This window comes from Callionymus lyra, chromosome 6 (genome assembly GCF_982586985.1).
Source record: "Callionymus lyra chromosome 6, fCalLyr1.hap1.1, whole genome shotgun sequence".
In the NCBI taxonomy this organism is placed as follows: Eukaryota; Metazoa; Chordata; class Actinopteri; order Syngnathiformes; family Callionymidae; genus Callionymus; species Callionymus lyra.
Genome location: NC_141823.1, coordinates 30,418,573 through 30,435,677, shown reverse-complemented (window position 1 = coordinate 30,435,677; position 17,105 = coordinate 30,418,573). Strand labels below are relative to the sequence as shown.

General features: G+C 41.2%; 1 protein-coding gene across 1 annotated transcript in view; it reads left to right on the top strand.

Annotated features, from left to right (window-relative positions):
- Positions 1–17,105, top strand: part of ryr2a (ryanodine receptor 2a (cardiac)) — a 79,514-nt gene that overhangs the window by 11,286 nt on the left and 51,123 nt on the right. The window contains exons 2-4 of the mRNA XM_087792713.1: positions 11,825–11,944; positions 13,370–13,474; positions 16,011–16,031. Of these exons, the coding sequence (XP_087648839.1) occupies positions 11,825–11,944; positions 13,370–13,474; positions 16,011–16,031 (246 nt within the window). The remainder of the gene's footprint in view (positions 1–11,824; positions 11,945–13,369; positions 13,475–16,010; positions 16,032–17,105) is intronic.

The window sequence follows — 17,105 nt, the reverse complement described above, 5'->3', positions numbered from 1 at the left end:
GTCAAACACTGTAAAATAATTTATTTGTGCTTCAGCTAACATAAGTATTTCTTTTCAGTCAGTGGTTAGATTATTGTTCCATTATGTTGATTGGTCTGGTTCTGTAGAAGGTTGTCTGTACTTCGAAACTAAAACAGTATAATAAGATTAATAGTTTCTTCATATTACTTCTTATACTGGATTTGTTAAATAGAATTTCTGATCATGAGATTATCTGACTATGATATGTTAAGATGCTAACGTGAGATTTGTCCTAGTTTGACCTGGTTTTCATCTCTCTTTTTTTATTTAATTTGAATGTTAAACATTTCTTTTTTCAATGGTGGTGTGAAAGCGAATTCCTCAACGCACAAAGTTGCTGTTTTTTCTGATGTAATTGGTCTTTTAAAGCTGAACATGTTTCTCCGTCATCTTTGTTGCACTGAACTTCCAGATATCCATGTTGATTTAGTTACACAAAACAATATTCAATTCTTACCGAACAGTAACAATATAATATCAATGTAAATGTATTTATAAAATTGGATTTCAGAAAGGTAACCGACTCTAACACTTTCTGGAGGCAACAGTGTCGACTCTCTGTGGTCGATGTTATTAATGGTTCACTCGCAGCAGCTTAATTGGGATTTCCTGCTGACTCAGCCAATATACTGACATGTAAACAATTGAATTGTCTCTGCTAGGTATGTTCATGATGGTGTGCGAACCTGCTGTAATAAATCCATGTTATTTAAGACCTGCACACATTGATTATGGCAGATTGATCTGGCTTTTTTCTTATTAAATATATTTCCAGTTATTGTCCAGGACTTAATTTAAAGACTGATGTGATGGGTATGGATTTAACATGAACTTATGCTTGGATTTCACAATAAAAATCTAAACATAGTTTACTCATGTTTTGTTGAAGATATTATTATTTAATCTGGAAAATGTCACTGTTTTTTGTTAATAACCGTAGCAATACATTTGTCCGTAAAAATGTATTTAGTTGGTTTGGTTTGTGAATGTTGAAATATAAATATTTTCATTGTGTTATCAATGAGTGAAAACCTAAACTGTTTTTGAGAGTCCAATTAAAATATAACTGGCCTCTGCTCGCCACTACTTGGAAGTGCAGGAAGCTCACATCTTCACTCCTACATGAAAGTATTTACATAACAGCTGGCTTCACCTCACTCACTGATTTGACATTGCATGTTTGAATGTGTAACAGTTAATCCTGGCCTCCTGCTTTACTGTCAAAATCTCTCCTCTGGATTCATGCAGCCTTTTTGCAGGCAGCGTCGGTGCAGTATTTTGGTGAGATCAGAGGAATAAGCACATTTTCATATGATATTCTTGTGTGTTGTATGGCAATAAATATGGAGTCATAAGGTTGGTGGTCATACTTTAATGGGAATTTTAGGCAAATCAACATCTTCATTAAGTACTTGAGAATGCAAATGGTTTCATTCATCACATCCTTATTACTTTTTCAAACACATTTTGGCTCATAACAAATGCAGAAGACGATCAAACATCCTAGTGGTCGACACGTCAAGCAACAGTCTGGCAATTTTCCATGTGTCCTCAAATTGATGGATGGTTCTGTAGGTGTACTCAATGACGTTCTACGGAGCTCAATATACTTATGGTTGGCATTTAAATGCTTCCAAAAATAAAATAAAAAAATGTTTTGCGTAGAACTATATAAAACAAGATTATTTGCCTTCCATGAATCCGTCGTCAAAACTGGTTTGAAATAATCTGGTATTAGGCTTGGATAAAGTTCATAAACACAAATATTTAAGCCCCAACTTCCTAATTTGGGTTGTATGTTGCCAGGAAACATCATTGGTGGGATGATGAGCAAAAACATTTTTTCATAACTATTGACTCGTCAATGAAATGAGATGTTTCTGTGAACCAATTCGAGCATGTTTAACTGGTAGCTTGTCCTAACCCAGTTACATTAGATGGGCTATAAATCGATTACAGTAAACTTCACAGATTTGTTCAAAAGCTCAGAAAGACTGTTTCTGTATGTGTTATACAGTAGTATCTGGTCTCTCTTGTCTCTGCTCGTCTCCTGTTACATCATCATCATCATCAACTCTTGCCCTCCCCACGTTCATATTTTCACTCAGACTGTGCTCCAGATTTAAAGCTGTCTTTGACCTGCACCGTCAGAGGGGCTGGATGTCAAATATCATCAGATCACAACGTCACTTATCCCTAGTTTTAAGGTGCTTATTGCATACCTCTTGAGATATATTGTACGCTTAAGAGGAAAAGTAAAACCTGTTCCTTTTTTACTTACAAGAAAACATTTCCCAATTGAGTTGCTTTAAAAGTAAAATACAATATTCCACAGCAAATGCAGGTGTTACCAGTCATTAAATGGTGCAAGAGTTGAAGGTTAGACACTAAGATGACAAGATCGTCCATAAATAGGATTCAGTGCAGTTTATATAGTATCAGTTGGTGTGTTTCTGAAAAATAACAAAAAGAAAAAAAGAAAAAAAAAGAGTAAACTAAAACATGCCATTCTAGTGAGTCAATTTACCAGCATTAAGTGTCTGACTTAATTGTGTATATTTTCTCATTCAGTCCAACCATTGTCATTTGTTTGTTATATGTCATGGCACAATGTTGTTATGTGATGATATAACAATGGAGACCACGTTTCTTCTTCTGTCCCATAAATGACTAAATTTTGTTGCATTATAAGTTAACAGCACCAACAAAGATGATCCAAACACACTCAGAAGTCATTCTCGGATAATATGTTTTGTACATCCACGCTGAAAAAATGTCTGTATAGAAGATACACTTGAAACGCATCAAATGGGTCATGGGTTAGTTTTTTAAAGGGAGGAAAAACAGATTTTGTTCTTTTAGTCAACAAAGACTGAACACATGCTCTCATCTTAAACATTATTTGTTTCACCCAAACTGTTAAAATATCACCTCACTATATGTCACATATATATAATAATCTTTTTTATTGCCACCAAGTATTTCTACATGATCCTATCAATTTGGATCTTGTCCATTGTAAGAGTGCTGACTCAGTTTATTATGTAATACATCATTTAGTTTAAGGATTTGTGTTCACTCACAAATGTTCTCTATCAATCTCTCTGTTCTTTGTATTTTTTAAGAAGGATTAAGTTTTTTCTTTTTTGAGTTGGATCCCCCTACAATTGGGATTACAACCCTTTCTCTATGAATTTACAATATAGTGTATATCTGATGTATCCATCCACCTCCCTTTTTGACTGCATGTGCATTGGTCTTGATCTTTTTTTTAATATGCGTTTCCGCCTCACTTAGTGTGCATCTTCGGACTCTGGTCCATCTTCAATGATTCCACATCCTGCTTGAGTTGAGTAACGGCTTGTGTAAGATGGTGTGTTTTTAGCTTCTGTGCTTTTGTGCAGCTCCTGAGTGCTGTCCACCGAGTTCTGACTAAGCACTCTAATGTGCCTGTGTGCAGCTGGTGGTGCACTATTGTGTATTTATTTTACGCAAGCTTCCACATCTATGCATACTCTCACGTGAACACACTCACTGTTCAAAATGGCATGAGTAAAAGCACATGTATTTAACAAATAAAAATTGTTTAATTCACTTAGTAACGTCTATAATAATGTGTCTAAGGTTATGATAAACAAAATACTTCCAATATATATAACTCTTCACATATCCAAATACAGAATGTGTTGTCTCGTCATGTCTGGCTCTGTCCATAAAAGGCAGGCTTGACACCAGTGCTGACAAACACCAGGCACTTACTTTCTGTGTACGCGTCTGAAATCACTGTAATCACACACTGGAACATTCAGCTGCGGTGGATTGTGCTTCATTAATGTGGGCAGTAGGAGTTGTATGTGTCAGGTTTTATGGTGGTCTCAGAAGTAACACCCATTTCTGCACAGCCATACATGGAGACGTGTGTCTTGCTTGCATGGTGTTCCCTCAGCCCACACAGCAGGAAATAAAAGGAAACCCAGGGCACCTATAAAGTAGCTTTTGACTCATGTGCTAATAGAGATTCTGTCCATTTACCTGATGTGCACTCTATAAGATGTGATCCACCTTAGGTCACCTGTAGAAACACTGACATCATCAGTACTTTTTCTTCACAGAAAAAGGGGAGTAAACCAGTGATAAAACCAAACTTAATAATAATCAATATGAAACGAAAGTAACGTATGTAACTACGGTTCTATGAGTCCCAGATGACCGCCAGAGGTGGTGCTTCAAGCACTGAATGTATCCATCTCGCGCATGCGCTGTTCGAGTTTAACACCAACAAAGTCACCTGTGACCCCTGATGACCCCGGATAGGGTATATCTTCCGGTGACATCAGAGGATCTGTTCCTGCAGAATCTTCTTGCGAAGTCACAAGGATTCTGAGTGACAGAACGCTCTGGTGGTCATCCGGGACTCATAGAACCGTAGTTACATACGTAACTTTCGTTCTATTTCGTCCCTACTGACCGCCAGACGCGGTGCTTCAAGCACTGGATGACCCATAACAACAAGTTCACGAAGAATCCCAGTACATACCTCATTGAGGGGAAGCAACAGAGTCGGGCAACAGGACCACACCTAATGGATGAGGAGTGGCGACGTTCACCCGATAGAACCTGAAAAAAGTGCTTGGTGAGGCCCATGATGCTGTCTCACAGATGTCCTCCAGGGGTTCGCTCTGGTAGAGTGGCACCTCACCCCGAATGGCAGGGGGTGACCACTTCCTTTATATGCGTGGGTAATAACATCCACGATCCAGTGAGACAGTCGCTGTTTGGAAAGAGCACAGCCTTTCCTAGGGCCACCATAGCAAAGGAAGAGCTGGTCAGACCGTCTTATACTTGCGATGCAGCTACATAGGTCCTCAGAGCCTGCACAGGGCACAGCAGTCCCAACCTGTCTTCCCCTTCCGGGGGAATAAATTGTGACACTTGAATGGGACGGTTAAGGTTCGATAATGACAAAACCTTTGGGAGAAAAGCCATATTTGGCAAGAGGGTAACCCCTGAGCCGTCTGAGCTCCACCGCAGACATGACTCACTCACAGACAGGGCATGTAGCGCCCCGACACGCTTCGCTGAAGCAATGGCAAGGAGAAAAGCAGTCTTAGCAGAAACCCACTTCAGCTCTGCCTGAGCCAGGGGTTCAAAGGGAGGCAGACACAAAGCGTCGAGCACCAGGTGCAAATCCCATGCTGGGGCACGCTGTGTGCGTGGGGGGCGTAATCGCCACGCGCCCTTTAGAAAGAGGGACACCAGTCTGTGGGACCCCACTGTGTTATTATCCACCCGAACATGTCGAGAGGAAATGGCTGCCGCGTATACCCTCAGTGTAGCAGGAGACCGGCCACTGTCCAATAGTGACTGGAGGAACTCCAGATCTTTGGGACTGAACAGTGCACAGGGTCCTCACCCCTGTCTGAACACCATGCAGTAAACAGTTGCCACCTATTTGCATACTGCAGCCGGGTAGAAGGCGCCCTGGCGTTTAGTATAGTATTGCCGACAGCATCTGAACACTCCGTCAGAAGCGGGTTGGGCCCTGCAGCGGCCAGACCCATAGTTGCAGGCGAAGAGGGTCGGGATGCCAAATCTGGCCTTCTAGCTGAGACAGGAGATCCTTCCTGTCGGGGAGGCGCCATGGTGAGCTGCGGCAGAGCCTGTGCAGCAGTGGAAACCATGTTCTCCCTGGCCAGAAGGGGGCTACCAACAGCAGTCTGTGACCCTGCTGGAGGACCCTCTGTAGTGTTAAAAATATCAGAGGGATTGGGGGAAAAGCATAGAGGAGACCTTCTGGCCAGTCGTGCGCAAGAGCATCCTGGCCCAGAGGACTGCTTTCCTCTTTCAGGGAGAACCAGAGGGGGCAATGGGCAAACAGATCTACCTCGGCTCTGCCGAAGATATCCCAGATATTGAGCACCACCTGTGGATGAAGCCGCCACTCCCCCGATGGAGGCTTGCCCCGAGAGAGCAGGTCTGCGACCTGATTCCGGTCCCCGGGCAAATACATTGCTCTCAGGCTGGCCAGGCGTGGAGCCGCCCACAGCAGGAGGTCCCGGGATGCTTGCAACAGCTGTGCAGACCTGGTGCCCCCCTGGTGGTTTATATGCGATACGGTCGACACATTGTCTGACCGCACAAGCACATGTCGCCCTCTCAGGAAGGGAAGAAAGTACTGCAGGGCCATATATACAGCTCGTAGCTCTAGAACATTGATGTGCTCCGAGCAGTCTCGAGCAGACCACAGCCCCTGGGCTGTACGGTTTTGCCACACTACACCCCACCCTGAGAGGGAGGCGTCTGTTGTGATGGCCTCTCAGCGGAATGCAACCAAACCCATCTGCACGCTTTGGAGGAGAAAACGTCTCTCTCTCCACCGAGCCAGAGCAAGGAGGCAACGGTGTGACACCTTGAGTCTCCTGTGCCGGTGCCACCTGACATCCAAATGAAAGTTGTTCAGCCACCTCTGAAGGGGGCGTAGAGACAACAGCCCCAAAGGGACCACGGTGGTGGCAGCCGTCAGTTTGCCTAGGAGTCGCAGAAACTCCACGTAATGCAACCACATGCCCCTGCAAAAGAGGGGAAGGAGGCGGAGGATGTTGTCCATCCGCTGTGGTGAAGGCCAGGCCTTCATTGAGACTGTATCGAGTGTCATCCCGAGAAAAATTGTGCTCTGTGAGGGAACTAGGCAACTCTTTGTAGAGTTCACCCTGAGACCTAGTCGAGACACATGGGAAAGAAGGCTTGTGGTGTCCAGGGTCGCCCGAGACCGGGACGTAGCACAGATGAGCCAATCGTCTAGGTAGGGCAGGATCTTCATGCCCTGCGACTGCAGGGGCGAGAGGGCTGCCATCACAACCCTGGTAAATACCCGGGGCAAAAGGGAGAGGCCGAACGGGAGCACCCTGAACTAAAAATGACGTCCCTGAAAGGCGAACCTCAGGAACTGTCTGTGGTGTTGTGCTATGGGCACATGAAAGTAAGCATCCTTCAGGTCTATTGAAGTAAACCACTCCTGTCTGGAAACAGTGCGCAGAACCTCTGCAGGGCTGAGCATGTGGAATCTCAAGACCTTCAGGAACTTGTTGAGTCCCCTCAAGTCGAGGATAGGGCGGAGTCCGCCATCTTTCTTTGTAACCAGAAAGTAAGTCGAGTAGACCCCTCCTGGTTGTAACAGGGGATCTATCTGCTCGATTGCACCCTTGTCCAGGAGGACGGACAACTCCTGGATGAGGGTTTGGGCTTTTGCCGGGTCGCGTATGATGGTCATCTTGACCCGGCCAATGGTTGGGGGCCGGTGTCGGAACTGAAGTTTGTACCCGTTGGTCAAGGTGGAGAGCACCCAAGGGTCCCGGGTGGAAGTAGCCCAATAGCTGAGCTGCTGCTGGGAAAAACAGCCGACAGCCGACCCCAATGCCTCAGTGCCGGGTCCCCCGGCCTCGAAAGGCTCTGGGGGTACGACGGACAGTATGTGGGGCCTGGGGTTGCCCAGGGGCTCGAAAAGTCTGTGCCGCCTGCTGAGGACTGCAGGCTGTGGACGTGGGCGCTGAGACCTGAGGTAGCCTCTGGGGTAAGCCTGTGGATGAGAGCGGCGCTGGGGGGGAGCTGAAGATCCCCTAGGTCTGCCCGGAGGAGGCACACTCCTGCGAAGCCTGGACAGCTGCTGTTGAGTTTGTCTGGCTTGGACAGTTCGCTCAAGTGCCTCTAGCGCTGCAGGTCCAAACAATTCCCCCGGTTCCACTGGAACACTGCGGAGGGTTCTCCTGCATGCCTCTGTCAGAGGTGATTGTGTCAGCCAAACCTGGAGGCGAGCCTCGACAAGAGTGGACATCAACCGCCCCAGCTCTCTAGACATCAGCGCGAATGCCTGCAGGGAAGCGTCACTGAAATTAAGCCAAACTTGGGTGCATCCTGCATGGCTGCCAGGGTCCTGCCGTTTGCATGAGAGTTTACATGAGAGAGGGCTCTAGAGTCCCTCCAGCATGCATGCAACTCCCTCAGATATTCGTTAGATAGAGGCACAGTAAAGTTGGCGGGAGCTGATCCGCGCCTGAAAAAAGCACTGGCCGAAGCCGGCTGAGCCTGCGGTATATCAAACTGCAGGCGCCGTACGAATGATGGCCCCCATTGAGCTATCTTCAGAACCAACAGTAGAGCTGTGGGCTGAAGATCGGGAGCCCGCCACGGAGGCGTGGGAGGCTACATGCTGTGGTACCACCTCCTCTCCATATTCGGCGAACTCAGTGGATGAAGCTGCCATGGAGATTACATCTTCCTCCGGTTCCAAGATAGCTGGAGGAGGAGCAGGATCACCCAACTCTCTTTCACCAGTCCCAGCATTGAAGGCCAGGAAGAAGGATCTCATTTGATTAACCTCCTCCGTTAATTGGTCCACCTTGGAAGCAAGTCCGGACCCTTTAACCTTCTTCCTAGAAGTGGGGCCTCTAGTCTCAGCAGCCCGCCGTTTAGATCGGCGGGATTGAGCAGGAGTCTGCCGCTGGGCTGAGGTTAACTGCTCAGGCAACGAAACGAGGCCCAACAGTGAGTCAGTCAGCAAGTCTGGCAGCCCTTACTCGCTGGGGCATGAAGCTTCAGTTCATACAGGGATCTTCTGAAAGACCTTCCCTCAGATGCTCGAGACCAAGGCATGAGGGACACATATCATGGCCATCTTCAGGCTGCAGAGAAGCCATACAGACAGAGCAAGAGTGGCCGCCAAGCATGTTAGAAACGAGCGAAAGGCCACACAAAGAAAAAACAACAAACACTGGGAGCGGGAGCGAAAACACAGCCTTCACCAATGAGTGTTACACATAAGAGATAGAAGTATCACAAACGCTGGGAGCGGGAGCGAAAACACAGCCTTCACCAACGAGTGTTACACATAAGAGATAGAAGTATCACAAACGCTGGGAGCGGGAGCGAAAACACAGCCTTCACCAATGAGTGTTACACATATGGGATTGAAGTAGCACAAATGCTGGGAGAGGAAGCGAATACGCAGTCGTCACCAACAAATATAAAATAATCCACTTCAGTAGCTGAAAAAACAGCAGTACAAATGTCGGGAGAGGGAGCGAAAACACTGCCGTGACCAACAAATGTAAAAAATAACCAAGAGAGTGCAATAGCTTTCACCGGCACTCAAACGGTAGCTGTATATCAGCGGTATAAATGTCGGGAGAGGGAGCGAAAACACTGCCGTCACCAAAATAAATCAAAATACAACCAAAAGCGAGTACAACAGGTTGTACTGATATATAAATAAAGAGTACAATGTCGGGAGAGGGAGCGAAAACACTTCGTCACCGAAAGAAATCAAAATACAACCAAAAGCGAGTACAACAGGTTGTACTGATATTCAATGATATATAAATATAGAGTACAATGTCGGGAGAGGGAGCAAAACACAGCCTTCACCAACGAGTGTTACACATATGGGATTGAAGTAGCACAACTGCTGGGAGAGGAAGCGAATACGCAGTCGTCACCAACAAATATAAAATAATCCACTTCAGTAGCTGAAAAAACAGCAGTACAAATGTCGGGAGAGGGAGGGAAAACACTGCCGTGACCAACAAATGTAAAAAATAACCAAGAGAGTGCAATAGGTTTCACCGGCACTCAAACGGTAGCTGTATATCAGCGGTATAAATGTCGGGAGAGGGAGCGAAAACACTGCCGTCACCAAAATAAATCAAAATACAACCAAAAGCGAGTACAAAAGGTTGTACTGATATTCAATGATATATAAATATAGAGTACAATGTCGGGAGAGGGAGCGAAAACACTTTGTCACCGAAATAAATCAAAATACAACCAAAAGCGAGTACAACAGGTTGTACTGATATTCAATGATAAGAAAGTTGGTACTTAGCCAAACGATGACGATCTCCGGAAGCGTCCAAGGCGAGCCGCTACAACTTCTCCGTGTCAAAAGTTCGTTGCAGTCTCTGGAGGGCGAAAGTTTCGCAGCTCCAACAGAAGTCGTGTGACTACCAGCAACGAAAGAGCTAGTCCTTGAGCTAGCTCGGTGACATGCTACTTGCGCAGCGAGAAGATGAAAAGGAACAGATCCTCTGATGTCACCGGAAGATATACCCTATCCGGGGTCATCAGGGGTCACAGGTGATTTTGTTGGTATTAAACTCGAACAGCGCATGCGCGAGATGGATACATTCAGTGCTTGAAGCACCGCCTCTGGCGGTCAGTAGGGACGAAATAGAACCTATGATATGCTTTTCTATTAGGGATGTGTATTAATTGGTGAAGCGATACGTATCCTGATCCACAGGCAACAATACAATATACCAAGCAATATATTATGTTTTTTTTAAATAATTTAATTACAGGTCATGGCATTGTAAACACATTGATTTTGCTGCTGGAGTTGATTGTATCTTCCCGTCCTCAGTATTGCCGGGATCTTGCAGGATTTTATTGTTCTCTTACCTGCTGAGTACTAGATGACAGAAGTTTTAGTGCAAAAATGAACAAACGCTGTAAATATTTGCAGGTTATTGTTAATGAAAAATCAGTACACTTCTGTTGAATATTGATATACGGTATTGTAATTGGGTATTTCTTACAACCCTAATACCTATGCTGAGAAAATATTCATGAGAAACCAACACAATTGTCAACAAATTGTACCGTTTTAGGACTTTCAGCATTATAAGAAGAATGATTTGAAGTGAACACTGAAGCAGTGCTGCTTCTCTCTGAGGCTGGGCAGTCGAGCACCTGAGCCCATGACATTCGTGGAGGGAATGATGAACATAAATGCCAACAAAAAAATGCTTTTTATCTTTGAAAACGTGTTGGTCATAATCTGTTCCTTCTTCTCAAGCTAAATATTTAAGATGGCTATTACTTATTTACACATTATTTATTTATATGGGTAGATAATAATAAAAATATTCTTCTTATGAAACCATTTAGTGCAAAGCTTGAAAGAAGAGATGTAGATGATTTAATAAAAGAAATGCTCTGTTCAGAGTCTTGCTTTACACTCCTGCAACACATGCTGCATTCACCCTCACATTTATTTTACTGTTATGTTGAATATTAAATATTTACACTCTACAATGCATTTATTCCAGTCATAAAAAAAAAGTTCCTCAAAAACTCTATTCAAGCGTAAAATATTTAATGTGACATGTTGTCCTCAATCAATGGATAGTTTCCTCTTTGCATATATTTTAACTGTATATTGTTTTTGATTGTTTAAGTGGATTGTCACCCCGGTCTGAGAAAGGCGCTTTACAAATAATGATAACTTACGTACTTACTTAGTCTTTAACATACATTTAGTATGACAATTGAATGAACAATCTCTGTGTTAACAACCTACCTCAGCTGCACATTTTTGCTTACATCAGATGCGTCAAAGTTACTTTAAGAATAAAATGAATCTGTTACACAATGGAAGCAATTGTATTATAAATAGGGCAAGGGGTTAAACATCTCAGTTATCCAAAGTATTTTGACTTCGATTCATTAATAATTAAATATGAAAAGTGCAACACATGTTATTTGATATTGTACTCGCACATTGATGAGTGTCTTGGGAAAAAGTACATTGTTGGTGCGATTGAAGCTGAAGCACAGAGGAATAAATTATGTAGAATGCTAGATTCTGCTCATTCTGTTGTCAAATGTTGGTGGCTGTCGCCAGATCGTTGACATGCTGCAGGAACGTGTCATTGATTTGAAGGTGCTTGTGACCCCAGACTGCAAGAAAAAAACATTTAAATTCTGAAGACATTGTGCTGATGTTTTACTGTGTTGTCTGTGTTCTCAGGATGATGAGGTGGTTCTACAGTGCTCGGCCACCATCCGTAAGGAGCAGCAGAAGCTGTGCCTCGCTGCTGAAGGCTTCGGAAACCGTCTTTGTTTTCTCGAATCAATCTCAAATTCGAAGGTATTGAAAAAGCCATTAACTTCTATTTCTAGATTGGCCACTTTAGATAGTTGTTTTTATTAGCTAGACATGCTCGATTTCAAAGATGAGATTGGAAAAGACTCAAGAGTGTTTATAATCATGTATGTCAATTCGTAACAAGGGTTATTAAGTATTATAGGTGGGGGGACACCACTTATAATACTTTATAACCCTTGTTATGTAAGTAAGTAAGTAAGTAAGTAATGTATTAACCAATAACATTATATCAGATATTCAAGTTATTTAAATACGCTGTTATTGGTTAATCATTTGTTTTAATCACATATTGTCCTTTACATCAGTTTTTAAATTTGTACACTTTGTGAAAATGTACATTATATGTGTCATGTACTTATTTATGGGTGTCACGTATTCTTCAATAGTGTTATTTATTCTAATATTAATATTTTATTTATTACTAATTTGATGCTTAAGCTATTTCATGATTTTTAACTCATTTATACTTCTCTGGAGTAGTCTTATAGTTTTAGTGTCAAATACATGATTTTGAAGAACATTTAAGAAACTTAACATTAATTATAATTCTTAGCAATGAGATTAGGTTATAATTACTTCAATTAATTCTTTCAAACATAGTTGTGACTTTTGCATGAATTAAAAAACATTTTGAATTTCTGTTTTTTATAAAGCATTTATTCCACCAGTTATACTTTATACTCAAGCTATAAGCTTAGATAAATGTACACGATATAATAAATGGTCATAACATTTTCTTTACCGTCTTATACATGCATTATAATAACAATAGTCTTATAAAGTCTTTAATGCAATACACGGGTAACATACGTATTAAGTGTAACCAAAGTTGTTATGATGGTTGAAACGCGTGAATAAAAACTACATAAAAAAAAAAGTATATCTGTGCACACATTAAACATCCAATATTTGTTATAACATTTCAATTTGTCATCAAATAATCCTTGAGCAAGATCCTTAAACGTCAAATAGAACTTAATGCAGGACAGTCTACTCGGTCTTTTTAATATTGTGAGGAGTCTAGAGGTGTCATGAAATAAAAGTTATTGTCTGGTTAAGACACCCAGAGGTTCTGCAATCTCACAAAGAACTTGACGGCTTTGAAATGTGACAATAATTTAGATTTTATTATCACTTATCATAGCAGTGCCGCTGTGATTCAGCCTTCATTTATTAAAAGCCTTTCCTCCCTTTGTGATTTACTATATAAATGTCTACAATTTTATCAATTTTCTTTCTTCCTTTATAAAAACGAAACCATTCTGGAATCTGAGACAATTTTTCTATGACAATTACAACAGTATTATAAAAGTATGGACATAGATATTTCTCTAGTAATACTATTTTGTTGTTTTGTCATGCTTGGAATGATTGAAATGAACATTGTGCCATGGTTTATTTTTCCAGAATGTGCCTCCAGATCTGTCTATCTGCACTTTTGTGCTGGAGCAATCACTGTCTGTGCGAGCTCTTCAAGAAATGCTCGCCAATACAGAAGAGAGGGCTGATGGGGTGAGTACCATTAAAAGAATTAATGAAAAAACACATTTTGGTTGCCACAGTTTTAGCTGCTGCAGATCCAACTCTTGTATTGTAGGCCTGCCTTTTTGAGTATAGGCTCCACAACGGCATGCTTAAATGCAATCGAAAAAACCTGTAGAACCACAACAACAACGAAACTTAAATTAGCTATCATGTAAAATTGTTGTTGGACAATGGATACCTCACCACAGGATGAACACAATACTATTATACCCTGTGATTGTTATTGTTTTTCTTCTCCCTATATCTGTTTGTAACTGGTGAAGGTATGCTAATTTTAAAAAAAACCTATAGAAAGGGAGAGGTTTTTCATTTTGGTAACCCACTTTAATAAAGAGCCTACACGGAAGGAGGTTTGGTGAGCAAGTGGAGGGTTTCATCTTGCTCACCACAGGCTGGAGACAGGCTCAATGACTGCAGGGGTTCCACTAAAAAGGGGAGGGATTTTCTCTTTGATCAATTTAATTTTGTCAGTGAAAAATCTCAACAATGCATTGTTGTCAGCTTCACAGAAGACAGGCGTGATTTGAGGAGCAGTAGACAAAGGAAAATTAATCGTGTCAAACAACAATTTGGGGTTTTTCTTATTTGCTGCTAACAGTTTCCTGATGTAATCAGATCTGGCAGTTTCCACCATCTCATTGTATGAAGACATTAGATCCTTGAGGTGAAGTCTGTACACCTCAAGTTTAGTGGACTTCCAGAGACGCTCAGTCTTTCGACAAAGTCTCCTCACCTCATTTTTCCGAGGACATCATTTTTTCTAAAATGTCAATTTAGATTAACCAGGCGCAACTTGATCCAGTATTTCCACACAATGATTAGTAAAATAGTGAATACATTGTACACATTAAGGCAATCCCCGGAAAGAATAGGATCAAAAGGTAAAAAGTCTAAAATGTCTTTTTGGTGAGTAGGTTCAGAACGTGTTGATCAAAGTTAAAAGCTTCTGTTAAGTTATAAGTTATTTTGCGTAGCAAAATGTGTTGTTATCGATGTGTAGATTAAATTCATCAAGAATAACTGATTTTTTTATATATATTTGTCTTTTTACGCCTTTTTTTTTCCATATTATTCCACAGAATTAATATATGATTATCAAAAGGTTTAGTTTTCACAGAATATTTATCTTTGTCCTGTTCATATTTACATGAAAACCATATTATGATATGTATTAATTTATATTAATCAAATATGATATTAATAGTTCTCCTGGATGCAAGTTTATAACGGCTGTCATCTGTGATACATCAGTGTTTTAAGCACAAGCAGGAAGCTTTAAACAAATACAGATGAATGTGACGTGTGAATGCTTCCATTGAACTAAAAATAATTCTGTGAGAAAATATTCTAACCTGAGCAAGACGGGTCTGTCTGCAGTTGTTCTTCTGATTCAGAGACTTTTTCAACAAGAATTCCAACCCTGAATCTTAATGTTGCTGAAGAGGATAATATTTTAATAATGTATGTTGAATTTAAGCGTGTTGTCTGCTTGTAAGATGCCACAGAAACGCATATCAAAAGCAAATATAATAGTAAAGATATGTATTCTCTATATATTCTTCTACCTTTTATATTGGTTATTGTGGTCTTGAGCAAGCGTCACACCAAATTTAAAATCAAAAGGTTTACCAGCCCATGATGAATCAGTTATTTAGGAAATCAAACCATAAAGTCAGAGGTTAGACAGTTTTTTTGTTGTAGAAGGGAAAATAACTAATGTTTATGACCAACTCTCTTCTGCTGTGCTGTTTCTTATTGGGACTGTACATGTATTTTCTCCCCTTTGCTACGATTGTCAATTCTTTTGGATCACAAAGAAAACACAAACGCAGTAATACCTTTGGTGATAAAATATGTGCTCGCTCAGAATGTTTCGGTTGTTCCCGGTTTTGTTTTCCTTGTTGTTTTATCTTTTTTTTTAACGTTACATTTTAAGCAGCTCCACATTTTATTCTCAGCTTTCAAGAGATGATACTTGCAGATGATGATACTTGCATTTCCCTTTTTTCATTTAAGCGTAAAAAAAAGAGACGCATGCTTGAGTTTTAAACTGTGTTGATGCCACCAGTTTCATTATTTTGTTGGTCTGATTTCTGAAGTGTTTTTCAATTGGTTTTTACCCTATAAGCCTAATGTCTGGGGGCTTAACCTGATTTACAGAACTTCAATGATTTTCTTGTTGCTTCATGAGTTGCTGCCTTGAGCATGGAACCCTTTTTTACCTCTTCTTTGGTCAGCAGACACATCCTAGCTTTGCCCTTGATGCATCTTTTTTGGAAATATTATTTTAAAGAACAGCGTTATTAATGGGTACATCACATCTGGTAGAAGCGATGATGGCGATGGTGCTTCTCACTGTGACATTAGTGTTCTGGCGTTAACCATTCGATGTCTCCTTCCTCATCATCTAACTGTCAAACAGGATAGATGAATGTTTTTCTATGTTGTCTTTATAAGTACTCAAGCAACTGAATTTTTCCTCCTCTCTCTCATTTCCACACAGCATGTAGATGTGGAAATCTGGGTAGGTGTGCCTTCACCTCCTGTTTCTGTTCGTTGTGGTCATGACCCTCACTGTCTTCTTTGTGACATTCTCTGTCGTCTGCATCTCTACGTTGTTTTTTTTCTTAGGGTTTGTCGTTGATTTTAAATCGAAGCTTCTTAAACTAAAACTACACTTCACAAAGTTACAAACCAGTTTTACTGTTTGTATCCTAGAAATGTTCACCAACGTCAGCAAAGGGAAAAAGGGGAAATAATAATGTGCCGTTATTGCTAGACTAAGGACCATTAGTAAATGTTATTGACGGAACATGATGGAGATTATAGAGTCCTGCATCTGACCTTGTCTCAGCCCAATAGTGCTCGGAGTTTCTAGTGACGGTCATAATTCCATTTTTTCATATTTTGTCTCAATAAAAACTAGTTGAGAAATGACAGAGCAGAATTTTCTCCCAATTTATGCTTCTAATGCTTCCAAAGTTATTTTTAGTTGGTAGGCTTATCAGGAGTCTGTCTGATTTATATTCCTCCAGGTTGCTTTCAAAGAGCGTCCTGATTATGACAAGGAGAAGTTTGATCAAGAGATTGATGTGAGGATCCTGCGGGTTGGGAAATGTTGGTCTCTGAGACTTTGCAAAAAATCTTGAATGTTAATCATAGATCGATGCGGCTATGGATCTACACTCAGGACTTGCTTGTCCTTTTCTTAAAGCCTTGATTCTGTCAAATATCAACTGTGAACCACGTCTCAGTTGTTGTTCAAGCAACATTTTGTTTTGTGATGATGTTTTCTCTCTAACAAAAATGTCCTAATTTTAATGGAAAAATGATTATTATTTGGGTTGCCGAAATTATTTTATATGGTTTATCTAGAAGCTATGCATGTTCTTTGTTATTGCTAACTAGAGATGTTTAAGATCCTCACAGATGATTACCCCTCCATCATTTTACTTTACTACAAACAATTCTCAGCACTTTTAATACTTTTACTTAATATTTGTGTTTGTATGTCGTTTTTTTGGTTTTAGTGCTTGACCGTCTTTACCTCATTTTGTTCAAATCGGATGTCTTCCTTTTATTGAACTTCCTATGACCG